Source organism: Ananas comosus, linkage group 17 (assembly GCF_001540865.1).
Source record: "Ananas comosus cultivar F153 linkage group 17, ASM154086v1, whole genome shotgun sequence".
NCBI lineage: Eukaryota > Viridiplantae > Streptophyta > Magnoliopsida > Poales > Bromeliaceae > Ananas > Ananas comosus.
This window is the reverse complement of record NC_033637.1, coordinates 1,059,152-1,086,917: the sequence shown is the minus strand read 5'-3', so window position 1 is coordinate 1,086,917 and position 27,766 is coordinate 1,059,152. Positions and strand designations below refer to the sequence as shown.

Below are 27,766 nucleotides of genomic sequence, written 5' to 3'. Positions count from 1 at the left end.
AATTTCACAAACTTACATTCACCTTTAATTCAGCAATTACGGACATTTTACAATTTATGCATGAGTTAAAGAATTTGCATGGTTGCTCATATCAAAGTGTTTTTATTTTTTTTTGGTTTTTGTTTTGACAATATATAAATAAATCGCGAGAGATTTGTACGGGGTCATTGGTCATGAAGCTGCAGGATTGGGCTTTCCCATTTGATTCCGGTTGATGCAATCAGGAATTAAACCAAAGTGGGCTTTTCTAAGGGCTATGGCATAATAATTCGTAAATTGGATTTTACATAAGAGTTATATATATAACAACCACAAATTACAAAAAGCAAAATTTCTTGAAACCTCAATCCTTCGAGCTCTTACCGCTTGTTTCCTGTTGGAATTTGATTTAAATTTTGTTACACAACATTAACCCGTATAACTATTGGTGTTTCTTTTCTTTGCCGCTCCTTTGGAGTAGTAATACAATATAATAATTAAATACCGAAAAATATACGACATTGTGATAAAAAAATATACCGAAAAATAATTACGGGATTATTCCACGTATATCTTGACCCGTTATAGGTCCACAGATGGACGTGGTATAGCCGGTGCAAGGGACCAATTTGTTCCCTCCCTCTAATAATTATTATTATTATTATCTAATTTAATTTATTGGAGTTGATCTGGTCGAGGATGGCGACCGCCTCCCCCATGGACGGCCTCTTCGGGGCGCACTCCTCCGTGCACCGGTAGGCCAGGTCCAGGAAGGCCTTCACCTCGTCCTCCTGGTCGAAAATCTCGCCTGGGATCGCCATCCGAGGGTCGAGGATGTCCTTCCACCTCCCCTGCTCGACCCTGGTCCGGGCCCAGCGCGCCATGCTGACCTCGGTCCACCCCTCCGCCGCGTCCTCCCTGACGGGCCAGCTCGGCCTCCGCCCCGTCGCGGCCTCGAACACGAGCATGCCGAAGCTGTAGACGTCGCCCCGCGGCGTGGCCCTCACCGCGCCCTCCCTGTACTCGGGCGCCATGTACCCCATCGTCCCCGCGGCCTGGGTCGACACGTGCGAGTGCGACTCGTCCGCGAGGCGCGCCAGCCCGAAGTCGGCGATCCGCGCCCCGAAGTCGGCGTCGAGGAGCACGTTGCTCGCCTTGATGTCGCGGTGGATGATCGGGGGCTCGCACCCCTCGTGGAGGAACGCCAGCCCCGCCGCCACGCCGCGCACGGCGCGCGCCCGGGCCGACCACGGCAGCGGCGCCGCGCGGCCAGGGTCGGCGTCGGCGTCGGGGTAGTGGAGCCACGAGTCGAGGCTCCCGCGCTCGAGGAACTCGTAGATGAGGAGGCGGTCGCGGCCCGAGGCGCAGAAGCCGAGGATGCGGGCGAGGTTCGGGTGGCGGATCCGGCCCAGGGTTTCCATCTCGGCGCGGAACTCGCGGAAGCCCTGGGAGGCGGCGGCGTCCGCGGAGAGGCGCTTCACGGCGACGGCGGTGCCGGAGGGGAGGACGGCCTTGTAGACGAACCCGAAGCTCCCGTCGCCGATTATGGCGTCGGATGAGAAGCCCCCGGTGGCGGCGGCGAGTTCGGGGAGCGAGATCCGGTCGAGGGAGGGGTCGAAGGAGGCGCTCTCGTCGCGATCGGCGAAGAAGGAGGGGTTGCGGCGGGGAAAAGGCGAGGAGATGAGGACGAAGGAGACGGCGGCGGCGATCAGGGCCTGGAGCGGGGCCTCCATGGGCGACGGTGTCGGATCGTACAGGGGATAAGGAGATCNGGAGGGGTCGAAGGAGGCGCTCTCGTCGCGATCGGCGCTGAAGAAGAGGAGGAGGAGGGCGAAGAGCAGGGAGATGAGGACGAAGGAGACGGCGGCGGCGATCAGGGCCTGGAGCGGGGCCTCCATGGGCGACGGTGTCGGATCGTACAGGGGATAAGGAGATCGAATTGGTGGCGAGAAAGGGAATAGGGGTGTTAGGGTTCGGTGGATGGGGATTGCGTGAGAGAGAAGTGGAGACAAAGCGGAATGTTGACTGGGGAGAAGAAGAAAAAGGCGCCATGGACGGAAACGTCGCCGGTCGTCTGTGGAGTCAACCGCTTTGGCTTCTTCGTTACTTTAGCTGGCGGGTCCTACGACAGCGGCAATTTTGACCCGACCCACCAATAACACATACCCGACCCGTTAAATCAGATAACGAAGCCCAACTCGGCCCGCTCCATGGTGACAAACAAGTAGAAGCCCAACGAAGCCCAGAGCGTCTTCTCCATCATTCCTAGACCACTCGGCCCTCGACCTCGTTCGAACGCGATCGCGGGGACGACGACGACGACGACGACGACGACGAGGAGAGAGGACGAGGAGCAGGAAAAGGAGAAGAGGATGACGAAGCTGCGGCACGCGATGGTGTGCTCGTCGAACCAGAACCGGAGCATGGAGGCGCACTCGCTGCTGAAGCGGCACGGGCTCGACGTGAGCTCGTACGGGACGGGCGCCCACGTGAAGCTCCCCGGCCCCTCCCTCCGCGAGCCCAACGTCTACGACTTCGGCACCCCCTACAAGTTCATGTACGACGACCTCCGCCGCAAAGACCCCGACCTGTGCGTATGCTTTGCCCTGCCCTAATAACCCCTTTCCTCCCCATCTTCCCCTTTCGATCCCTTTCCTTTGTTTTTTTTGCCCCCATAGTTGTGATCTTCGGAACCATGTTTCTAGGTACAAGCGCAACGGGATCTTGCCCATGCTGAAGAGGAACTCCAGCGTGAAAACGGCGCCGCAGCGGTGGCAGGAGAATGCGGCCGATGGGTGCTTCGATGTCGTCTTCACCTTCGAGGAGAAGGTCTTCGACATGGTCATCGAAGGTTTGTTCTAGGGTTTTACGAAAGCTATATCTGTTTCGAGGTTTTAAATGTGAGTGCTTTGTGTTCGTATCATGATTTCAAATTTTGGTCTGATTGTTTAATCACTCTTCTTTACCACTCTGTTAATCATTCGGAGTAATGAAAATACTTCTGACGTGGGCAAATGATTAAATTTTTTTTTTTCCCTCTTCCAGACAAGTGAGAATTCTTATCTGCTTATTGAAGTGTAGTTAGTAACAAGTGCTCATCCATTTGGTTTACTGAGATCGATTTAAGCAAAAAGAAACAATGATAACATAGGCGAAATTAAAGTTACTTGTATAGAGAATCAACCTGAGTTGGCCTTTCATCTTGTTCTTGTTGTGTGATTGGGGGCTATTTGTGCAGGATCTTACTCTAACCCACACTAATCATTCCGCCTGTATCCAGTTTTCTTTGTATTTGAACAAGCTAGCTAGCTGCATGTGTGAATTATGATAAAATCTCACGAAGAATATTTTGTAAGATTTCTATAATCCGGTATCCAAACACTACCGTATGTTTTGGACACCTCTGTCTCTTTGAAATGTCCACTATTAACTGCATACCAGTAAGCTTTCGAGCTTCAGCCTATCTGGCCATAAGTTCATGGCTTGAATATGGTTTCATTAGTTGCAACTGTCGTGTAGGCATTGTTGATTCTGAATATTTTGACCTTCGGGATGTGCTTTGGATGCTGACTCTGTTATTAATTACCAAGTTACTCATGCTATTAAAGCCAAAATATTTCCACAGTACATTGGTTGTATGGTCCCATGAAGGAAGTTCTCTAAAACTTTGCCCTTCTCTTATTTATCTTTTATATAATGTGCAAACTTCATAGACTTACGGAATACTTTGATGTGAATTTGCATTTTCTTTCCTCTTTATTTTGCCCTCTACTAGTTGCATAGCGGAAGAGCTTTGTTGCGAATCCCATGCTAATTTTGTGCAGATCTAAATAACCGTGAGCAAACATTGATGAAAAGTGTGTTGATAATTAATTTGGATGTCAAAGATAACCATGAAGAAGCTGCTGTCGGAGCTAAGCTTGCTTTGGACTTATGCCAGGAGGTATATTTTTGTTTGTCTCTGTTACTATTCTCCATCCTTTATTTTTTTCCTCTTTCTTCAACTTGTTAATATATATGCTACCGTCAATGTCTATCCTTGATAGTAAATTGAAATATGAGATTTCTCCTAAATAACTACCATGCCTTAAATCTTTGAATCCTCGTGGCTGAGGGCATTCTTACTTGAACGTTCCACTACAACTTGTGAGAATAATCAGAACTCTGAGATGAGATAATCCGGAATTTGGATTTTGTCCGGTAACTAATAGTGCTACAGGTTACACCACATTATTAGTCACCCCTACGATTAGAATGATTTCTTTTAGTAGAATTTTGAAACTATACCATCCTCCACAATGGTATGACATTGAGAAATTGTTGGATGTGTTAAAACACAAGTCTATTATGTCTCTCATCTTAGTTTCTTTCTCCACTGCTATCTGTGTATCACTCTATGTCGACATAGTTTATGAAACTTCTAACAAGGAAAGAAATATCCTAATGTAACAAGGAAATTAGCTGTGGATCTGGATAGGGCATGTGCCTGGGTCCAGTCCACGGCAATCATAACATCGTCACTATATGGAGGCATACGATTTCTGTTGCTGGCTCCAAATGAATAGCTGTTGAAAAATTTATGATAGAGAACTGAAGAAAAAAAAAACCATAGCAGATGATTTATCAGTATATATATGCTGTATCTGATTCACTAAATTCACTTTTCTACTGCAGCTCGAAGCAGTGGATTGCTGGGAGGATGCTATTGACGACATAGTTGCAGCATTTGAGAAGCAACACAAGCGGAAGCTCTTATACAGCATTTCCTTCTATTAAATTCTCATGTGCCATTGAATTTGATTCTTGTTAGCTTAACGCCACTATTGTTGACACAGACCCTGTAGCATATACTGATGATTTTGACTCAAACCCTGTATCATATTCTGGCGATTTGTATCCGTGTCGCATACTGCAATTTTATGATGAGTTTTGTAATATGTTTTGAGCAATGCTACCTATGCACGAATGCTATAGGTGTAAATCTTACCCTCTACTCTCTTCATGGTTAGGATGATTTTATTTGTCTCATTTACTAAAAGCTTTTTAGAAATTTGTAAAGCCTTTAAATTTCAAAGGTGTAAGATATGCCATCCCTATAGAGAGCGCGTGGGCAGCACTTTCTTTGTTTATATATATATATATATATATATATATATAGAGTGAGGCTACTATGCTATCGGAAGCACGGAGCTTTTCGTGCTTCCAGCTCGTTTTTAATGTTGCGACTTTCGAATCGTCGATCGGCTCCGTTAAATTTGATCTAGAGTATTTGGAGTACCTAGAAAATAAATTTTATTATTTTTCGATATTATTTGCCTAGTGATCGAATGGGCTCAAAATCAACAAATTTCAATGGCCGTAGTGAGCCGTTTGCAAGTTTAACGGTGTAGAAATATCCAAATCACGTGAAATTTTGATAGAAAATTCTTTATACTATATAAAACAAGATCAATATCTTTGATTTAAAATTTTAATGTCATATTATTACATTTTGTAAGATTTTTATTTTTACGCGTTAATTTTGAGCTCCTTCGTCCTAGGCAATGAAATCGTAAAATCTCATAAAATTATTTCTAGGTTATACAATACTCTAAGAATCAATTTTTTTTTTTTTTTTTTTTATAACGGAGCCGGGTCGTACGATTGAAAGTTCGCAACATCGAAAACGAGTGGAAGCACGAAAGGCTGTGTTCCGATAGTTATGGTAGCCTCACTCTATAATCTATATATATATATATTATTATAATATATATGAGTTGAGCTAGAATACTCTCTGATATCAAACGGGGTATTTAACTATCGATTGTTTTTCGATGATAGAGCTTCCAAATTGACGATCGGCTCCGTTGAACATGATCTATACCACTTAAAGTGTTTAGAAATCAAATTTCAAATCTTTTCGACATCATTTGCCTAATGATCAAAGGGTTTCAAAATTTGTAATTTTAATGGTGGATAAGAGACGTTTTCTCGTTTAACGGTGTAAAGATATCCAAATCAATTGAATTTTTGTTAGAAAATTCTTTAAACTATTTAAAACAAGATCTATACTCTTGATCTTGATTACAAGACTCCTATCGTCATTTTTGAAAGAATATTCATTTTCAACCATTCATTTTTTGTTCACTAGATGAATAAAAGAACAATATCGAAAGTGCGTGAAATTTGATTTCTAGATAGTTTAAATAGTTTAGATCATATTTAACAGAGCCGATCGTCAATTTGGAAGCTCTCTCATCGAAAACAACTCGATAGTAAAATGCTCTGTTTACTATCGAGAGTATTCTAGCTCAACTCTATATATATATATATAGAGTCCGGCTACTATACTATCGGTAGCACGAAGGCTTCCGTGCTACCAAGTTGTTTTCAATGATGCGACTTTCAAATCGACGATCGGCTCCGTTAGACTTGATCTATACTATTGAAAGTATTTGGAAACTATATTTCAGAATTTTTCGACATCATTTGGCTAGTGATCAAAAGGCCTCAGAATTGACAATTTTAATGGTAGATGTGATGCATTTGTAAATTTAACGGTGTAAAACAATCCAAATCAGATGAAATTTTTATAGAAATTTTTTTTACTATTCAAAGTAAGAACAGTACCTCTGATCTTAAATTCAAGTCTTCTATCATCATTTTTTTTGAGATTTTTATTTTCAGCCGTTCATTTTTAGACTACTAGTTTGATGGGTAAATGATATCGAAAAATTATGAAATTTATTTTTCAAATACTTTCAATAGTGTAAATGAAGTCTAACGGAGCCGATCGTCGATTTGAAAGCCGCATCATTGAAAACAACTTGGTAGCACGGAGGCTTCCGTGCTACTGATAGTATACCAGCCTAGCTCTATATAGATATATCCATAGCATATATATATAGATATATCCAAAGGCTAAAAATTTGCAAGCACTAATGCTTTGGAACTTTTAAAAGCATAGAAGCTCAATTTTATATATATATATATATATATATATATATATATATATTCTTATAAGTATAAATCTCTTTATATTCGTACATTTTCAACTATTAGGGCATGTTTGGTTCATACATTTTGGATCCGGAATGGGAATCGGTTTGACCAAATCCTGTTAATTTTGTTTGGTTCACAGGAATCGGTTTGGAACTTCCATTCCGGATCGGAATAGGATTGGTCCATTAGCTTACAAATTGATTCTGGTCTCCAAGCTCAGATTGAAGTTTCAATCCCAAGCCCACACTCTCCTCATCCATAGACCCAGCCCAACGCTTCTCCATCTTATCCATTTTTTCTCTCCGTATACCAATCTTTTTCCTCTTTTGTCATCATTTAAAAAATGTGATATATCAATTTTTATTACAATTTTATTCAAACAATTTATGCATATTTTTGTAATTTTTTGCATAAAAATTTTTAAAATAAATTCCTTTTTTTTGGCGTAGCTCTAACTTGAGAATAGTATTAATTTTTTTTTATCAATTTTAAATAGTTTTATAAAATTATATTTAAAAGTAAAATTAGTATTATGTTATTCTATTATTTTTTTACTTTGTATAAACCAAACAGTAAAATAGGAATAATTCATTCCGATTTTCAATCCAGAAATAAACCAAACGTCTTGGGGGAGTAAGGCAATCAAATTGCCATTCCAATTTATTCACATTCCATTATCCATTCCAATTCCACTCTTGAACCAAACAAGCCCTTAGATTTACCCTTTTCACCATTTTCATCCGTTAAATCATACTATTCAACCAACCACCCACTCAATCCTAAAAGATCACTATCATGCTAATCAGGAATAACTATTATTCTAACACTTTATCCCACGGTCGAAAATTTATGAATATAAAAGGATTTATAATTATAAAAGTATAGTAACTTTCCTATATATATATATATAGTTGAGCTGGAATGCTATCGATAGCAAACTAGTTCCATTGTCACCCATTTGTTTTCGATGATGGAGCCTTTAAATTGACAATCGGTACTGTTGAACATGATTTATACCACTTGAAATATCTAAAAATCAAATTTCAAATCATTTCGACATCATTGACCTAATGATCAAAAGTTTCAAAATTTATAATTTTAATGGTAGATATGAGACGTGTTCTCGTTTAACGGTGTAAAGTTATCCAAATCAATTGAATTTTAGTTATAAAATTCTTTAAACTATTTAGAATAAGATCTCTACTCATGATCTTGATTACAAAATTTTTATCATCATTTTTTAGAGGATATTCATTTCCAGCCGCTCATTTTACGCCCACTTGATGGACAAAAGAACAAAATCGGAAAACATGAAATTTGATTTTGAGATACTTCAAGTCGTATAGATCATATTCAACGGTACCGATCATCGATTTAGTGGCTCCATCATCGAAAACAAATATGTGGCAACGGAGCCCGTTTGCTACCGATAGTATTCCAGCTCAACTCTCTCTCTCTCTCTCTCTATCTCTCATCTTCTCTCCATCTCCTCTCTCTTATATATAATATATTATATATATAGAAAGGAGAGAGGGAGAGAGAAGAGAGAGAGAGAGAGAGAGGAAAAAGAGAGTATATATATATATATATAGAGAGAGAGAGAGAGAGAGAGAGAGTTGAGCTAGAATACTATCGGTAGTAAACGAGCTGTTTTACTACCGATTTGTTTTCGATGATGAAACTTCCAATATGACGATCGGCTCCGTTGAACATGATCTATACACTTGAAGTGTTTAGAAATCAAAATTTCAAATCTTTTCGACATCATTGCCTAATGATTTGTTTCAAAATTTGTAATTTTAATAGTCGATAAGAGCGTTTTCTCGTTTAACGGGCGTAATGATATCCAAATCAATTGAATTTTTGTTAGAAAATTCTTTAAACTATTTAAAACAAAAATCTATACTCTTTGATCTTAATTACAAGACTCCTATATATCATCATTTTTTAAAGAGTATTATATAAGCCCATTCATTTCCTGTTTACTTGATGGATAAAAAGAACAATATCGAAATGCGTGAATTTGATTCTCTAGGTAGTTTAAATGGTTTAGATCATATTTAACAAGCCGATCGTCAATTGGAAGTTCTATCATCAAAAAAAATCGGTAGTAAAACGGACTCGTTTACTACCGATAGTATTCTAGCTCAACTATATTCATATATATATAATATATATATATATAATATAAAGTATATATATATATATATATATATATATATATATATAATATATATATAGTCTGGCTGGGATACTATCGATAGCACCAAGGATTTGGTGATATCGAGTTTTCCACCGTTAGATTTAACTTTTTGATTATTTTTACCCGTTAGATTATACTATTCAACCAACCACTCACTCAACCCTAGGGGCTCCGTATCATCCTAATCATCCATTTCTTAATCCAATGACTAAAATATCAATAGCACCAATAGCTTGGTGCTATTGATAGTATTCCGGCCTAGTTATATATATATATATATATATATATATATATATATATAATTAGGCTAGAATTATTAATAATAAAACGCTCTTTTTGCTATCAAGTTTTTAATCTTTGGATGAAAAATTGTAGAGTCAGGATAATATTAGTTAGTTAGAGTTGACTGGTCCCCCTAGGGTTGAGTGGTCCCCACTGGCTTATAGTATGTAATCCAATGGTTAGAAATAATAAAAAGAGTTAATCCAAAGGCTAAAAAATTGATAGCAATAATGAGATTTTGCTATTAATAATAGCCCAGTCCAACTCTTTATTTTTTGTTACTTGTAGCAGGTATCTGTCTCTAAAATGAAATCCTTAGACCAAATGCCACTTGCGTGACATGTGCATCATCTCTAACTTAACCTTTGTTTTAACTCGTTCAGTTGCAGTCTATTTAAAAGTTTAAAAATTAGTCTTTTTACTGCCAGTTTAAAAGGTGGCAGTACATCACCAGACGATCAATGACTAACGCAATGGACTGAGTCCACGCGGTAATTGCTACAGCTCAAAGTCCATCACTATTTTCTCTGTACCTCAAACGTGTAGAAAATTCATGCACATTCATTTATTATTACATTAAATGATCTATCTCCATCACTAGTTTCTCCCCACCCAGTCGTTTTGGCTTAGAATATTATAAATTCTCTGGTTGTGGATAAAATAAAATAGTGGTAATGAAAAGAACTCCAATAACATTTGATTCGTTGGTCTGCGCTCTTAATCTGTACCACGTCATTGTTTTTAATGAATTTAGAAGCAACACGTAAGTGAGCACTCTCGATTTACAAAACGCAGCGACTTTGACTTTAAGTCTTTAACTAAACCCACGCGATTAGAACTTGTAACGGGCCAATGCATTGTCTAAATATATCCTGAAATTTGCTACTCTAAACTCTGAAATAGGCAATGAAAGTTTCTTCAAATAAAAAGTGGTGTTGTTAACAAATCTATTATTTTATACACAATCTAATAATTCTTTTAAGAGACACTGATTAAATAATATAACAAAAGTAAAATGAATCTTCATAATACACTTACTGAAAACTTCTACCAAGATATTTTTAATTTTTAATTTTATTATTTTTATGTATTTTGTTATTTCTTATATCAAAATGAGTTGAATACATGCTCTGCCATTTAATTAGTATTTTTTAAAAACTTTCCTATAAAATTATAGATTTATTATTTACAACGCAGGATTTGAATATATATATATATATATATGAATTGTTTGATGAAAATAAAAAACGAACAACATGTAAAGTGAGAAAAAAAATCTATAAAGTATAATATAGTATAGTATAAATGAACATATTAATAGTATATAAATTGTTTTGAAGATCTCGAAATTTTTTTTTTTTGTTTGCTTGATAAAATTCCAAAAACTTTTAATACATGTACGCAATCCTCCAGCAAATCCGACCCGGGAAAGTCTTTTTTTTCTTTTTTTTTTCTTTTCCTGCAACTTATAGGGCTAGAAGAGCGGTGGGTTAATTAGCTAGCTAGGACGAAATTAAATAAAATAAACAAGGAGGCCCAATTCTCGTGGTTGCTAATTCATATCCCCTCATATATATTTTCCACTTTTGTAGACAAAAATTCTGCGATCACGGAGAAAGGAGAAGATTAGACCGATCAAAGATGCCCACATGGGCGGCTGTTCTTTTCAAAAGAACTCTGCATTGTTTTCTACGTAGCCACGTGCTTCCCACAAGAATCAAGAAGCCACATCACAGTTTCCCTAGGTTTTTTTTTTATAATTTTTATGTCCACTCCGCACCTCTATACTTTGTTTACGTATGGTTGGTCCCTCCCATTATCATACTAGCTCTTAGTATACCTAATACCCATGACTCAGTAAAGATACGTTAGCATATGGTCCATAGGTAGTTAATTATTTGCTAATGAGGATTAGGTACCTAAAAAAAGGTGCATTAGCATGCATTTGGTTAGCCATTTTAGAGTATTCTCTCTAAAAAGAAAAGGGTTTTAGTGAATAGAAAAGAAACCTGAGGTTGGCACAGACTTAAAAAAAAAAAAAGAAAAAAAGGAGCATATCCAAAGATTCTGAGGGATCACATAATTTAAAAAGTTACTGCATTGGTATCACTTTTTGCCAGCAAAATATATTATCCTTGAACCAAACCTACCATTTTCCTCGGGAAAATCAATAGACACATGCACAAGTTAAGTTAGCCAAAATGCCTTTTGCGCCTCTATATTCAATTCTAATATTAGGTTCTGTCTCTTTAATTTGTCTCTGCTTTGTTATATGCAATCGCCCGATTGCATGAGCACAAAGAAGTGATCAGTGCAAAGCATAGCAATGTGTAATCTCGAAATCACATGCTATTGTAAAAATTTCAAATTAGATCTTTTATAATAAATTAACTTATTTTTAAGACATATAATAAGGTTAAACAGAACCTATAGTTGAATTTTGCGGGATCGTGTAGTTACATGGCATGTATGAGTTTTGTTTTTCTTTTTAGGGTGCAAAGTTTAGGTTCCATAAATATATATATGGCAAAACTAGGAACATATCATTATATAGAATATTCTAAGGTAAAAAATTGTCAGTTAAAGCATAAGTAACGTGCAAATTCTTTCGGAAGAGTAGAAATGTAGATTGATATGTTGCTTGTTTTTAATTCATTTCTGCTTCAATGTGTGATTAAATAAAACATTAATTATCTTCATCATTGGAAATATATGTAGGTACATGTTAATATGTTAACTAAGGAGGATAAAGTTACAAACAAATTCAATTAATCAAAGAATACTGGAAGACCTTTATGAGTCCTTGCACGATAAAAGAGTAAAAGCAGATCCTTTTCTTTTGCTTTTGGAAACTTTGATAAATGGCACCACATGAGATATGACAGCTTTATTCTCTGTTTAAATTTAATAGAATTTAGTTTAGTTGTTAACATTATGGGTTTAATTTTACTTTGTTACTTATTATAACTTACCTTCTTTTTTTTTAATTCATCAGTAAGTGTTATCCGATTTTAATTAAATATATTTTTATTTCGAATTCCAAAACGTCAAACTATCATATCAAGTGTGTACGCACGCGGTACCCATTGCTTGACCTGTAGCATTACTGGGAAGGAAAAATAAAATTCTATTGAAACCCAAAATAAAAAGAACAAAACATAGATCGCATTATTTTTCTCCCAAATTGGAAAATAATACATCTTTAATATGTAGTGGCTAATTCAACCAACTAATTTTGTTAATTAAAAAAATTCGTTAATGCAATAGAAATTGATACATCAATACCAATATATAGATATACATTTAATCAGCACACGCATATGGTTGTATGTCCAACACATTAAAACTTCTTCATCTTTTTTTAAATTAATAAATATAAGTAGAGTTTAACTCTAAAAATTAAAATATTTGGCACTATAAAGGGAGAACTCATGTGCATAAAATGTACCCACAAATAAATAAATAAATGGTGGAAACATGCATGCATCTTTCCGTATTCAAAGCTTCAAGCTTTGACAGCGTCGCAGCCATGCGCAGTCCACAATCCTTGCTCTTAGACTGCGTTTAGTTCGGATATAAGTAAAAACTACTTATTTCAGAGATAGATTCAGGTATAAATAAAAATTAGACTAATTTTGAGTTTGGATTAAAATTGAGTTGTTCCTGAAAGTAAGTTAAATAGTATTTGAATGATTAGATTAGAAAAAAAGAAATAAGAATTATAATTTTAAATTAAAATTATTTTATCTAATTAATTAACAACAAAATATTACTTAAAAGTAATAAATTAATATTAATATTTTACAAATTAAATAATAATAATAAATTAAATAGTTAATAATTATAAATTATACATTATTAATTAATAATAAATAATAATAATAATAAATTATTAATTAATAAAAAATTAAATTAAATAATTAATTATAATTAATTAATAGTAAATGAAATAAATAATTAACAATAAATAAATAAATTAAGAATAAATTAATAATAAATTAGTTAATTATAAATTTATTAATTAATTATTAATTAATTAATTATACATTAATAAATAAATAAGTTAAGTAATTGTTAATAATTATAAATAATAATAATTTAATTATTATTTATAAATATTAAATTAATAAATTATTTTATTATTTAAACAATAAATAATAATTTAAATATATTAATTAAATTAATTAATTATTTAATATCATAATTAAAATAATTTTTAAACTTTAATTAATTTTATTTTTACCTGGAAACAAATTTGTTTTAGGAAAAAGGTGGAACGACAGTTGCGGCAGTTCCAACCTTATACCGGCTTATTTCCGAAATCTGAAAATTACTGTTCTTGAATACCAAATGCAACGTTTGAGAACAACGAGGAGAATAAGAACTTATTCCCCATTATTCTTGAACAAAACACTATCTTAATCAATGCCTATAAATTCACCAATATCTCACATAGTTTTCTCATCACCCCTCCACATGTCCACTAATTAATTTTGATCATCCCTTCAAAGATACCAAAAAATGGCTTCTGCTTCTGCTTCTTCCTCTCTTTCTACCATGTCTCTCCTCCTCCTATTAGCCATTTGTATCCCCTCTCTCTGCTCTCCAACTAGGGCTGATGAGTTTGTTTATCCTCCCATAGTGAATGGCCTCTCCTTCAGCTTCTACAAGTCCAAATGCCCCAACTTGGAGTCCATTGTGCTGGGCTTCCTCAAGAAGTCGTTCAAGAACGACATCGGCCTCGCCGCTGGCCTCCTCCGCCTCCACTTCCACGACTGCTTCGTTCAGGTGAGCAAAAATAAGTAAAAGTGTATATGCGCAACTTTTATCAAATTTAATGGCTCTATCATCTGCGTTTTAGCTGAAGTACGTACTCTAGAAAAAACTATAAATTTTAGTTATTAAAATTTATACAGCTAAATTTAAGGGAATTCACAAGTTAAGTGACCGAAGCAGCTTAAACCAAAATATGTAAAAGTTGAAGAAGTATCAAAAATTTTTTTTAAAAATGATGATTCAGTCATTCAGTGCTTTACGTCAAAATAGTAATTAGGTTGTGGCGATCTTAGTACATTTTTACCCATGAAATACCCTACTACGTACCTACGTACATATATATATATATATATATATATATATATATATATATATAATTGAGCTCCTATACTTTTAAAAGTACTAAGTTATTTGTGCTTGTAGATTTTTAGCCATTGGATTAAGAAATATGCGGTTAGAATGATATAGCCCCTCTAGAATTGAGTGAGTGGTTGGTATATATATATATATATATTCTAATTACAAAAATAACTTATCTGGGCTTTTATGGGTTGTACATGAAGTCGGGCTAAATTTATTTATAAAATAAATAAAAGGATAAATAATTTGCTATCTTTTTCCTTCTCTCTCTCTTAAAAAAAATAATTTTTCATGTTAACCCGGTAAGTTGATATGTGCAGGGGTGTGATGGGTCTATATTGTTGGATGGCTCGGCGAGCGGACCAGGCGAGCAGCAGGCGCCGCCAAACCTAACGCTCCGGCCGGCGGCTTTCAAGGCCATCAACGACCTCCGAGCGCTCCTCGACAAGGCGTGCGGACAGGTCGTCTCTTGCGCCGATGTCGTTGCGCTTGCGGCTAGAGACTCTGTCTTCTTGGTAAGTAACCGTTTGTTAATTTTATCTCTCATTTTGGTCGGAAAGAATAAAGTGAGGATAGTGGTAAGTATTTTTGTTATCGTACAAGACATACAAAAAGGATTAGTTATCCTCACTTGAAATTTCATATATAGAGAAAAAAAAAATCACTTATTCCTGACCAAATATAGGGAAAATAACACTTAAATTCCTGATATAAAACTTAACTTTAATTCTTGGATAATAAATTTACATGAGATATATATTCTAGTAATTAAATAGTTGTTTAGACTATTTATTCTGATCAAGTTTTATATTTGGTAAAGCAAGAAAAGTCTTTACTACGAGGAGAAAAATTAGGAGAGTTTTAATTTGAGGCCCAAAAGCGTACTATTAATTCTTCTGTTTCTTTTTAAGACAAAGATTTTCTCCAACTAAACCGAGATTTATTTATGTGAACCCACTAGAGAGGAAAAACATATATTTTGACCGAATTCCTCAAATTAAGTATTAAAGTGATAGTCAAGTTGCGTTGCGTCAACTCCCATGAATATCATTATTATTATTATATTTTATAAATTGCCGACAGAGTGATATGGTGCTTGCACACGGACACGGTCTAGAAAAAATAATTGTTTATAGCCTAAGATGCTTATTATACAAATTTCTGTAATGTAAGGACCAAGGAATGTTATTTATAGAATTGTACGATAATTAATGTAGCTTAATTTTTGATGTTCTTCTAGTTTAGCTCGCTAAATATTTACGCTTTCTTTAATCCAATGACAGTCCGGCGGGCCCAAGTACAAGTTGCCGCTGGGCCGGCGCGACGGCCTGACGTTCGCGACGCGCGACGTGACGCTGGCCAGCCTCCCGGCGCCGACGTCGAACGTGACGAAGCTGCTTTCGGTGTTCTCGAAGATCAACCTCGACGCCACCGACCTCGTCTCCCTCTCCGGCGGCCACACCATCGGCCTCGCGCACTGCACGTCCTTCACCAACCGCCTCTACCCCACCCAAGACCCCGTCATGGACAAAACCTTCGCCAAGAACCTCAAACTCACCTGCCCCGCGTCCAACACCGTCAACACCACCGTCAACGACATCTGCACGCCGAACAAGTTCGACAACAAGTACTACGTTGATCTGCTCAACCGTAAGGGGCTGTTCACGTCCGACCAGGACTTGTTCACCGACCAGCGGACGAAGAGCACCGTGACGAGGTTCGCGGTGAGCCAGCCGCTCTTTTTCGAGAAGTTCGTGTTCTCGATCGTGAAGATGGGGCAGCTGAGCGTGTTGACGGGTGGGGAGGGAGAGATAAGGGCGAATTGCTCCGCGCGGAACGGCGATAACAAGTTCTTGTGGTCGGTGGTGGGAGGGGAGGAGGGAGAGAGTGCTAGGGTTTTCTAATTTCCAGGGGGTTTAACATGGTGCATGTTGGTTGCTTAACTGATAGTGAAGCTGTAGTTGTGTGTGGGCCGGTTTGCTCTTTTGGGTTTTTAAGCTAATGGTGGCTTCGCGTGCAGTAATTAATAAAACACGTGTGGAGGTGTAACTAAGAGAGGTTGCACGATCTCTTGCATATATATATATATATATATATATATATATATATATATATATATATATATATATATATATATATATACACATAGTGTTAACATACACCCATACATATATCCTGCTATTCATTCCTTATGGTAGTANTATATATATATATAGCTCCCCATGTTTGTTAATGTAAGGTTAGTATGTTGAGTTTGGCTGTAATATTAAATAATAAATAAATAAGTGAATGATATTTATAATCACTTTTTAATTTTTAGATTAATATTATTTCACCTCTCATCAGTAAGTCCTAAATATGCTTTTGTGCCTCTATATTCAATTCTATTATTTTTTTTTTGAGAGAGATTGGTAGCACGTTACCCGCTTCATTTATTTCATTTAGAAATAAACTTAGCTGGAAATATGAATCAACTAGGATTCGAACTTGGGACCTCGAGTACCAACCATTAAGCCCTTTGCCACTTACTCTAGGGACGGTCGGTAATTCTATTATTAGGTTATACCTGTTTCACCTTTGCTTTATTACGTGCAATCACACGGTCGCATGAGCACAAAGAAGTGATCAGTGCAAAACAAACAAATGTGCAATCTCGAAATCACACGCTAATACAAAAACTTCAAATTAGATCATTGTAATTAATTGATGTACTTTTAAGACATACAACAAGAATTCTCAAAAAAAGAAAAGAAAAAAGACATACAACAAGGTTAAGTAGAACTTATAGTTAAATCTAGCGGAATTCATGCAGTTAACCAAGGACACTTACGAATTTTTTTTCTCTCTAGGGCGTAAAAGTTAGGTTGGGTTAAATGTACGTGGCAAAACTAGGACCATATAATGTAGAATAATCTAAAGTGAAAAATTGTCAGTTAAAAGTTCAAGTAACGCGCTATTGCTTTCGTTAATCTAGAAATGTCGATTGATTTGTTGTTATTCTTTTACCTTCATTTCATTTCTGCTAAACAAAATATTAATTATCTTTAACATTGGAAATATTATATATATATATAGAGAGAGAGAGAGAGAGAGAGGAGAGATGAATATGGTGCTTGGAGAAGCATAACTCATGTTGTGCTTTCACTTTTAACCCTTGAATCAACTCTTTAATTAATTCTAGCGCTTGAATTAATATTATATATATATTTATATATGTTAAGTAAGGGGGATAAAGTGATAAACAAATTCAATGAATCAAGGAATTTAGTTGGCAAACCTTTGTCTTTTTCCGTGAGAAAAGAGTGAAAGCTGGTGCTTTTGTTTTGCTTTGCAAACTTTGATAAATGGCCGCCATATGAGATATGACAGCTTTATTTGATGTTGAAGTTTAGGGGGTATTTGGTTCCCATAAAACTATTCTGAAAAAAAAAAAAAAAATGTCTGAAAAGTGATCTTTCATTGTTTGATTGCTCGTAAAAAAATTTATTGGATTCTCTGAAAAAGTAAAGTTTTCGTTCTCTGCCCATAGTCAGCGAAAAACGAAAACTTTCTCTAAAAAATCGCCGCTCACAAGCCGCTCGGAAATACGTGGTCCACAAGAAAGTCTAGTTCTCACGGACCACTCACCCACTCTCTCTCTCTCTCTCTCTCTCTCTCTCATATATATATATATATATATATATATATATATATATATATATATGAGTGCGGCAACTATACTATTATGTGTACGATCGCCTTCGTACTCATAAATCATTTTCGATGTTGAAGCTTCTGAATCGACGATCCATATCGTTAAATATAATTTAGTGCATTTAAACATTTTAGAAATTGAATTTTATAATTTTTTGACATTATATACCTTACGATCAAAGGGCCTTAAAAATGTAAAATTCACATTTTTAACGGTCAGTATGGGACGTTTCCTAGTTAACGGTGTAGAAGAATCGAAATTGGTTGAATTTTTGATAGAAAATTCTATTCACTATATAAATCAAGATCAATAACTCTGATCTTGAATTTAAGAACCCTATCCCTGTTTTTAGGAGATCGTTCAATTTTGACCGTTAATTTATAGCCGCTTGATAGACTTTATTATAAATTCAAAAAATTATAAAATTCGGTTTCTAGATACTTCAAATGCTCTAGATCATGTTTAATGGTATGGATCTTCAATTCGGAATCTCTATCATCGAAAATAACTTTATGAGTACGTAGGCCTCCGTACTCATAAGAGTGTTATAGCCCTATTATACTCTTATGAGTACAGAGATTTCCATATTTATAAGTCGTTTTCGATCATAGAGATCCCGATCGACGATCCATACTGTTAAACATGATCTAGAACATTTGAAGCACCTAGAAACTAAAAAAGATAGGAGTTATTGATCTTCTTCTAGATAGTCCATAGAATTTTCTATAAAAAATTCAATCGATTACGATTCTTTTATCCTGTTAAATGAACAAGCATCCCATACCTTCTATTAAAAACTGTCAATTATGAGATCTTTTGATCGTAAGGTAAATAATGTCGAAAAATTAAGAAATTTGGTTTCTAGAAGTTTCAAATGCTCTAAATCATGTTTAGTGGTATGGATTATCGATTTGGAAGCTCTATCATCGAAAATGACTTATGAGTACAAAGGCGATCGTAGTCATCATAGTATAGTTGCCGGACTCTCTCTCTCTCCCCCTATATATATATATATATATATANATTATAGTATAATAGTGCAAAACATTCTAAAAATAAAAGTCGGCAACTAAAACTCGGGGAATCAAGTGATCCGTTTACTATAGCTTTTTAACGTTTTAAATAAAAGATCCATGAAGTTTATGAGATCTAGTTCAAATTGCCTCGGCTAGCTGCTAAGGTTTCAGCGTTGTAGCTTTTACTGAATCTTCGTGCCTTCCGAGGCATAAAGGTCTTTGTATCATCGGAGTGATATATATATAAAATTTTAGATCAAAGATATTGATCTGTTTTATATAGTATAAAAAATTTTCTATCAAAATTTCACGTGATTTGGATATTTCTACATCCTTAAACTTGCAAACGGCTCACCATGACCGTTAAAATTATTGATTTTGAGTCCTTTCGATCACTAGGCAAATGATATCGAAAAATCATAAAATTTATTTTCTAAGTAGTTCAAATACTCTAGATCAAGTTTAACGGAGCCGATCGACGATTCGAAAGTCGCAACATCGAAAACGACTTAAAAGCACGAAAGGCTCCGTGCTTCCAGAAGTATAGTAGCCTCACTCTCTCTCTCTATATATATATAGAATTGAGCTCCTATACTTTTAAAAGTACCAAGTCATTGGTGCTTGTAAGTTTTCGGCTCTTGGATTTAAGGATGTGCGGTTAGGATGATGTGGGCCCTTAGGGTTGAGTGGGTGGTTAGCTGAATAGTATAATCTAATGGGTAAAAATGATCAAAGGCAGAGATCTAACGGTAAAAAATTTACAAGCACCAAGTGCTTGGTACTTTTACAAGTACCATAGCCGGACTCATATATATATATATATATAAAATTGAGCTAGAATATTTTTAGAAGCATCACCCCTTGGTGCTATTAGGTTTTTAACCATTGAATTTACTCCTTAATTACTAATAGTCCTTAGATTAAATACTATTTTACTTACCACCACTGACCACCATCATTTCAACCTTACATTTCTCCATCGAAGGGTTAAAAACTCAAAAGCACCAAACTCTTGGTGCTTTTGAGAGTATTCTAACTCATCTCTCTCTCTCTCTCTCTCTCTCTCTCTCTATATATATATATATATATAATTGATCTACTATATAGATTTTCGATCTTTGGATTAAGACATGCGTGGCTAGAATGATAGTAATCCTTTAACATTAAGTAGGTGATCGATAGCAAACGGGCTTCGTTGCCACCCATTTATTTTCGATGATAGAGCCTCCAAATCGACGATCGACACCGTTAAACAAGATCTATACGACTTGAAGTGTTTATAAATCAAATTTCAAATCTTTTCGACATTATTTGCCTAATGATCAAAGAGTTTCAAAATTTGTAATTTTAATGGTCGATATGAGGCTTTTTTTCGTTTAACGGTGTAAAGATTTTCAAATCAATTGAGTTTTTATTAGAAAATTCTTTAAACTATTTAAAACAAGATCTGTACCCTTGATTTTGACTATAAGACTCCTATCATCATTTTTTAAAGAATATTCATTTTCAGCCGTTCATTTTTGTGTCCACTTAATGGATAAGAGAATAATATTGAAAATGTATGAAATTTGATTTTTAAACATTTCAAGTGGTATAGATCATGTTCAACGATACCGATCGTCGATTTGGGGGCTCCATCATCAAAAACAAATGGTTGGCAACGGAACTCGTTTGCTACCGATAGTATTCTAGCTCAACTCTCTCTCTCTCTCTCTCTCTCTCTCTCTATATATATATATATAGTTGTATGTCCTATACATTAAAACTTCTTCATTTTTTTTAAATTAATAAATTTAAGTAGAGTTTAACTCTAAAAATAAAATATTTGGTATTAAACGGAGAACTCATGTAAATAAAATTTACCCCTAAACAAATAAATAAATAAATAAATGGTCGATACATGCATGTTTCCATATTCAAAGCTTCAAGCTGTGACAGTGCTGCAGCCACGTGCTGTCCACAGTCCATGCTCTTAATTAATGCCTATAAATTCACCGATACCTCATCCAGTTTCCTCATCGCCCCCTCCACATCTCTACTTAGTTTTGATCATCCCCTCAAAGATACCAAAAAATGGCTTCTGCTTCTGCTTCTTCCTCTCTTTCTACCATGTCTCTCCTCCTCCTATTAGCCATTTGTATCTCCTCTCTCTGCTCTCCAACTAGGGCTGATGAGTTTGATTATCCTCCCTTAGTGAATGGCCTCTCCTTCAGCTTCTACAAGTCCAAATGCCCCAACTTGGACTCCATTGTGAGGGACTTCCTCAAGAACTCGTTCAAGAACAACATCGGCCTCGCCGCAGGCCTCCTCCGCCTCCACTTCCACGACTGCTTCGTTCAGGTGAGCAAAAATAAGTAAAAGTGTGTATGCGCAACTTTTATCAAATTTAATGACTCTATCAGCTGCGTTTTAGCTGAAGTACGTACTCTAAAAAAAACTATAAATTTTTGTTATTAAAATTTATACAGCTAAATTTAAGGGAATTCACAAGTTAAGTGACTGGAACAACTTAGACCAAAATATGTAAAAGTTGAAGAAGTATCAAAATATTTTTAAAAAAATGATGATTCAGTGCTTTACGTCAAAATAGTAGTTAGTTGTGACGATCTCAGTACATTTTTACCCGTGAAATACCCTACTACGTGCCTACGTACGTATATGTACAACTATATATTCTAATTGCAAACATAACTTATTCATACTAATTAAGGGCTTTATGGTTGTTATATGAGATAGCAAGTTTGAAACATAGTTGTTTCGTATTTAGTTGAGCTTATTTATAAAATAAATGAACGAAGCAAATACATAGTTTGCTATATATCTTTCTCCCTCTAAAAAGAAAAAGTAGTTATCCATACTAACCCGATCGGGTAAGTTGATATATATGTGCAGGGGTGTGATGGGTCTGTATTGTTGGATGGCTCGGCGAGCGGACCAGGCGAACAGCAGGCGCCGCCGAACCTAACACTCCGGCCGGCAGCTTTCAAGGCCATCAACGACCTCCGAGCACTCATCGACAAGGCGTGTGGACAGGTCGTCTCTTGCGCCGATGTCGTTGCGCTTGCGGCTCGAGACTCCGTCTACTTGGTAAGCAACCATTTGTTAATTTGATCTCTCATTTTGGTAAGAAAGAATAAAGTGAGGATAGTGGTAAGTATTTTTGTTATCGGACAAGACATTAAAAAAGGATTAGTTATCCTCACTTGACGTTTCATATATAGAAAAAAAAAATAATTCACTTATTCCCGACCAAATATGGGGAAAATAATATTAATTTAAATTCTTGATATAAAACTTACCTTTAGTTCTTGGATATTAAATTTACATCAGATTTAAATTTTTGGATAATAAATTTTCAGATAAATTTATTTCTAAATAAAAAAACGAAATAAGCTATCAATCTCTAAAAACAATAAATTTACATGAGATACATATTCCAATAATTAAATAGTTGTTGGACTACTATTCAGAACCACTTTCTTATCTTTGGAAAAGCAAAAATAGTCTTTACTACGACGAGAAAAATTAGGAGAGTTTTAATTTGAAGCCCAAAAGCGTACTATTAATTCTTCTGCTTCTTTTTAAATACTTTTACTTAAACAGCCGAGATTTATTTATGTGAACCCACTTGCCAAAGAGGCGGAGTTGGGTTTGAGTACAATTAATTTCTTTCAGGGGGTAAAAAAAAAGGAAAAAGAAAAAAAAAATATTTTAAGACTTTATCACATTTCCATTTCGTGCTTCCCCTCAAAAATATGTTACTGTTCCCGGCTAACCAATCAAAGTACTAACTTAGACAAAGAATTATATTACTAAAAAATATTTGGAGCATTTGAAATTAATGGTCCACATCCGCGTTATTGTCACGATTTTCCATTTTGTTAGGGCATGGTCCACAAACTGAACTTTCCAAGTTGCATCCATGAATAAATCACACCACCTACTCACGGATAAGATCTAGGAAATGTGACAATCTATTCAACAAGCCATGGACCCACCAGAATTTGCTCCAAGTATTAAACTAATTAATTAGCTAGTCAAGTTGCGTGGCGTCAACTCCCATGAATATCATTATTATTTGTATATATATTTTATAAATTGCCGACATGGTAATTTTTTTTGAGAAATAGGTAGCACTCTACCCGTTTTGTTTATTTTATTTAAAAATAAATTTAGCTGAAAATGTGAATCAACTAGAATTCGAACTTGAAACCTCATATACCAATCATCAAGTTCTTTGCCATTTGCTCTAGGGACAGTCGGTAATTGCTGACATGGTAATTGCACAATTGTTTAGGTGTTTCTATAGTATTTGAAGAAGTATACAAAGATTGATGTTTCTAAGTTTTTAACTTTTAATTAATTTTATTGTTCATTTTTAATTCTAAGATTAATACTATTTTTCTATAAGGAGCAATAAAATCCAAATATTAAAAAGTCGAAAATATCAATTCTTTTATATTTTCGAAAATATAATAACACTACACATTATTTAGAAAAAATAATTATTTATGGTGGCGCGCCTAATTTCTGTAATGTAAGAATTAAGAAAAGTTAATTTAACCTGCAAATGTTCTTCCAGTTTAGTTGGCTAAATATTTACGCTGTCTCCAATCCAACAACAGTCAGGCGGGCCCAAGTACAAGGTGCCGCTGGGCCGGCGCGACGGCCTGACGTTCGCGACGCGCAACGTGACGCTGGCCAGCCTCCCCGCGCCGACGTCGAACGTGACGAAGCTGCTGTCGGTGCTCTCGAACATCAACCTCGACACCACCGACCTCGTCGCCCTCTCCGGCGGCCACACCATCGGCCTCGCGCACTGCACCTCCTTCACCAACCGCCTCTACCCCACCCAAGACCCCGTCATGGACAAAACCTTCGCCAAGAACCTCGAACTCACCTGCCCCGCGTCCAACACCACCAACACCACCGTCAACGACATCCGCTCGCCGAACACGTTCGACAACAAGTACTACGTCGATCTGCTCAACCGGCAGGGGCTGTTCACGTCCGACCAGGACATGTACACCGACAAACGCACGAAGAGCATCGTCACGAGTTTTGCGGTCAACCAGTCGCTGTTTTTCAAGCAGTTTGTGTATTCGATCGTGAAGATGGGGCAGCTGAGCGTGCTGACGGGCGGGAAGGGAGAGATAAGGGCGAATTGCTCCGCGCGGAACGGCGATAACAAGTTCTTGTGGTCGGTGGTGGGAGGGGAGGGGGGAGAGAGTGCTAGCGTTTTCTAATTTCCAGGGCTTTAATTTGGTGCATGTTGGTTGCTTAACTGTTAGTGAAGCTGTTGTTGAGCTGTAGTTGTGTGGGGTTTGCTCTTTTGGGTTTTTAAACTTATGGTGGCTTCGCAAGAATAAAAGATGGGCAACTAAGAAAGGTTTTATGATCTTTTGCATATACAACTCCTTATGTTTTTTAATATAATGTCCATTGTGTCGAGAGTTCAGCTAAAATATTATTGATAGTAAATAAATAATATATATTATTAATTTTCTTATCTGTCGATGGAATACTATTCCAATTATCAAATTTAAACCCTAATATATATCCAAGGGTTAAAATTAGGATGGTAAACAATGTTTCTTTACCATTAAAACTATATACTAATCTAGCTTCGTTCCAATATGCCTGTTGCTAAAATACGAATATTAAAAAAATATGCGCACATATGTTTTCTGGTCATGCAGAATATTAATTAATTCTTTCACATGGTACTGAGCTAGAACTCTTGAATTTAATAAGACTCTTAATTTTATATTTTCTATTTAATTAATTTTATATTTTAGATTTATTAAAAAATTTTGAGTCCCAAGAAAAAAAATACTACATATTTTAAAAAAAATTTGTCATCATCCTCAACTTGTTTGATGTTGAATTGTAATAAAAGAACAGGATGGTAAGAGCAATTTCGTGAGAGAGAACCAATTCCGCAGCTGCCAAACTTTATGTACGTACGAGTTTACAGTTCTCTTGTTTCAGCAAACTAGTTAATGTTCTCCCATCGTTTCAAAATGTGAGTAAAGAAGGGAAAAGGGCCGAGTTAGATAAAGACACCTTTGGAAAATGGTCAAAATTACTAATTAGTTTGAAATTTCAAATCAGTTAGGTATATCATAATTCTAAATGCTGAAAATGAGCTCAACCACTTCTTTATGGATTGTTTATATATCTTATGATTTTTTTAATTAAAAAGATTAGGATTCTGTTATATGACGAGAGATTAAATTTGGCCAAATCATATTTGAAAATGACGGGAGACGGAATTGGTCCGAGTCATATTCGAAATGACGTGAGGCTGATTGGACCACGTCGCACAATAGAGACATATGAACAATGTGTTTGTACAATTTAAGCGAATTGGTTGTATATTTTTAATAGTTCAAGTTTTTGTGATTAATAGTTAACGTCAAATGATTCGACAAGTGGTATTAGAATCAAAGATCTCCATTCGATTCTAGCATTTTGTAAATTTATACATGCGCTTGAAAGATTGTTGTTTAAAAGGATCAATATTCTGCCTAGACCAGGTAGGAGGTTTGCTTGCTATGTGGTAGGAGCTTAGGTTGAGCTGTAGGAGCCGACACTGGATATTATTAAAAAATAAAAATTATATTGTTAAAATATTAGTTATACAAACTTGAGAGTGATGGTCTCCGTTGTTATCCAAAAAATATCAATCACGTCAGTTTAAAAGCGGTGAGCACGTGTTAAGTGATCTTATTGCTATGTAGCAGGAGCTTAAGTTGAGCTGTAGGAACCGATGCGGAATATTATTAAAAAATAAAAATTATACATATTGTTACCATATTAGTTATACAAATTAGAGAATGATGGTCTCCTTGGTTATCCAAAAAATATCAATCATGTCAGTTTAAAAATGATGAGCACGTGTTAAGTGAAGGAAAAATACAAGCCACAAATTAATGATAATTTATTATTATTATTATTATTATTATTTTGAGAGGAAGATAGTATAATACTTAATTTTTTAAAAAAATATAAATTTAACTGAAAATATAAATTAATTAAAATTTAAACTTAGAACCTCGAATATCAACCAGTGAATTCTGTAATACTCATGCTAGGAGCGGTGATAATTCACTAATTAATTAATCAAATAGTTAGTGTGATATATACACGTTGTCACAATTAATGCACTAATCAGTCGTACGTACGTACGCTTTGAATGCTTTATGTCTAATCTTGCTTAGGGAAAATTTTCTCAATACTCTCCCACAAGCATATATTTTTATGGAAAAACTTCAAAAATTCCCCTGTGGTTTCGTGCATTCTCACTTTGCTACCCTGTGGTTTAAAACGTATCAATTTACCCCCCTGTGGTTTTATTTTTATCTTTTCGGAAGCTTTTTCGTTAATATTTCGTTAAATTATATACAAAAAATTTCAGATAACCATCTATATTTATCGAATAGTCACTTTAGTATCCTTTAATTTTAACTTTGTTACTGATTTTCAAAAAAAATAATAATAAAATTGATAACAAAAAGATAAAAACAAAACCACAGGGGGGCAAATTGATACGTTTTAAACCACAGGGTAGCAAAGTGAGAATGTACGAAACCACAGGGAGTTTTTTGAAGTTTTCCCTATTTTCATTGATGCCTCGTAAATATTGTAATAATACGCAGAGAAGAGAATATCCCTAGGCATATCTCGTGAGCTGGGTGCCATTTTTATGATATCGATGACGTTGGTGGAACGGTCCTTTTGTTTCATTATCTCCACCGCCCCAAATCCTACAAAGGAACTTGTGCCATGTGTACGAATATCTATAGGCTTTGTGGTTTAGGCCGTTTTTGGTTTTATGTAAGAGTGTCTAGAAAAAAATTTTCGATCCAAAAATAATTTGTAGATCGTTTGATGTTAGGTAAAATTTTTTTTCATAAAAATTAATTTTATATATTTAGGATAAAACGGTTGTTTTTATTTTCTGTGCGAGAGCTACGAAAAATGAAAACGCGGAGCGAACCAAATCACGGCTCATGGCCAACTCTTTTATGCGGTATAGGAGGCCACTTCGACCTCCTGGAACATGTGAGAGGGAGGTCCACAGTCGACCTCCCTCTCATTATATATATATATATATATATATATATAATTAAGCTAGATAATTTTTAGAAGTATCATTCTTTGGTGCTTTTAAGATTTAGTTCTTAATCTACTCTTAATTACTAATATTTTTGGATCAAATATTATTTCACCTACCACACCTACTATCATCATCTCAATCTCACATCTTTCTATCCAATAGCTAAAAATCAAAAGGATACCTTCATATACTTTTGAGAATATTCTAACTATATATATATAAGTTGATATATATATATTATATATAAATATATATATATATATATATATATATTTATATATATATATATACACTTATACACATCGGTAGCAGGAGCGCTCCCGTGCTACCAAGTTGTTTTCGATGATGCGGCT

At 35.7% G+C, this 27,766-nt stretch overlaps 4 protein-coding genes across 4 annotated transcripts; 3 read left to right on the top strand and 1 right to left on the bottom strand.

Moving 5' to 3' along the window:
* On the bottom strand, positions 332–1,877 carry LOC109723311 (probable serine/threonine-protein kinase At1g01540). Its single transcript, XM_020251641.1, has one exon. The coding sequence runs from the start codon at positions 1,875–1,877 to the stop codon at positions 645–647; it is 1,233 nt and encodes a 410-aa protein (XP_020107230.1). The 3' UTR covers positions 332–644.
* Positions 2,230–4,990, top strand: LOC109723565 (RNA polymerase II subunit A C-terminal domain phosphatase SSU72). Its single transcript, XM_020251991.1, has 4 exons — positions 2,230–2,569; positions 2,685–2,830; positions 3,804–3,922; positions 4,654–4,990. Exons 1-4 carry the CDS (start codon positions 2,352–2,354, stop codon positions 4,753–4,755), a joined length of 585 nt encoding a protein of 194 aa, XP_020107580.1. The 5' UTR covers positions 2,230–2,351; the 3' UTR covers positions 4,756–4,990.
* Positions 13,907–16,658, top strand: LOC109723531 (cationic peroxidase SPC4-like). The gene is made up of 3 exons (XM_020251943.1): positions 13,907–14,233; positions 14,902–15,096; positions 15,865–16,658. Exons 1-3 carry the CDS (start codon positions 13,967–13,969, stop codon positions 16,483–16,485), a joined length of 1,083 nt encoding a protein of 360 aa, XP_020107532.1. The 5' UTR covers positions 13,907–13,966; the 3' UTR covers positions 16,486–16,658.
* LOC109723530 (peroxidase 12-like) lies at positions 21,290–24,742 on the top strand. Its single transcript, XM_020251942.1, has 3 exons — positions 21,290–21,631; positions 22,184–22,378; positions 23,917–24,742. Exons 1-3 carry the CDS (start codon positions 21,365–21,367, stop codon positions 24,535–24,537), a joined length of 1,083 nt encoding a protein of 360 aa, XP_020107531.1. The 5' UTR covers positions 21,290–21,364; the 3' UTR covers positions 24,538–24,742.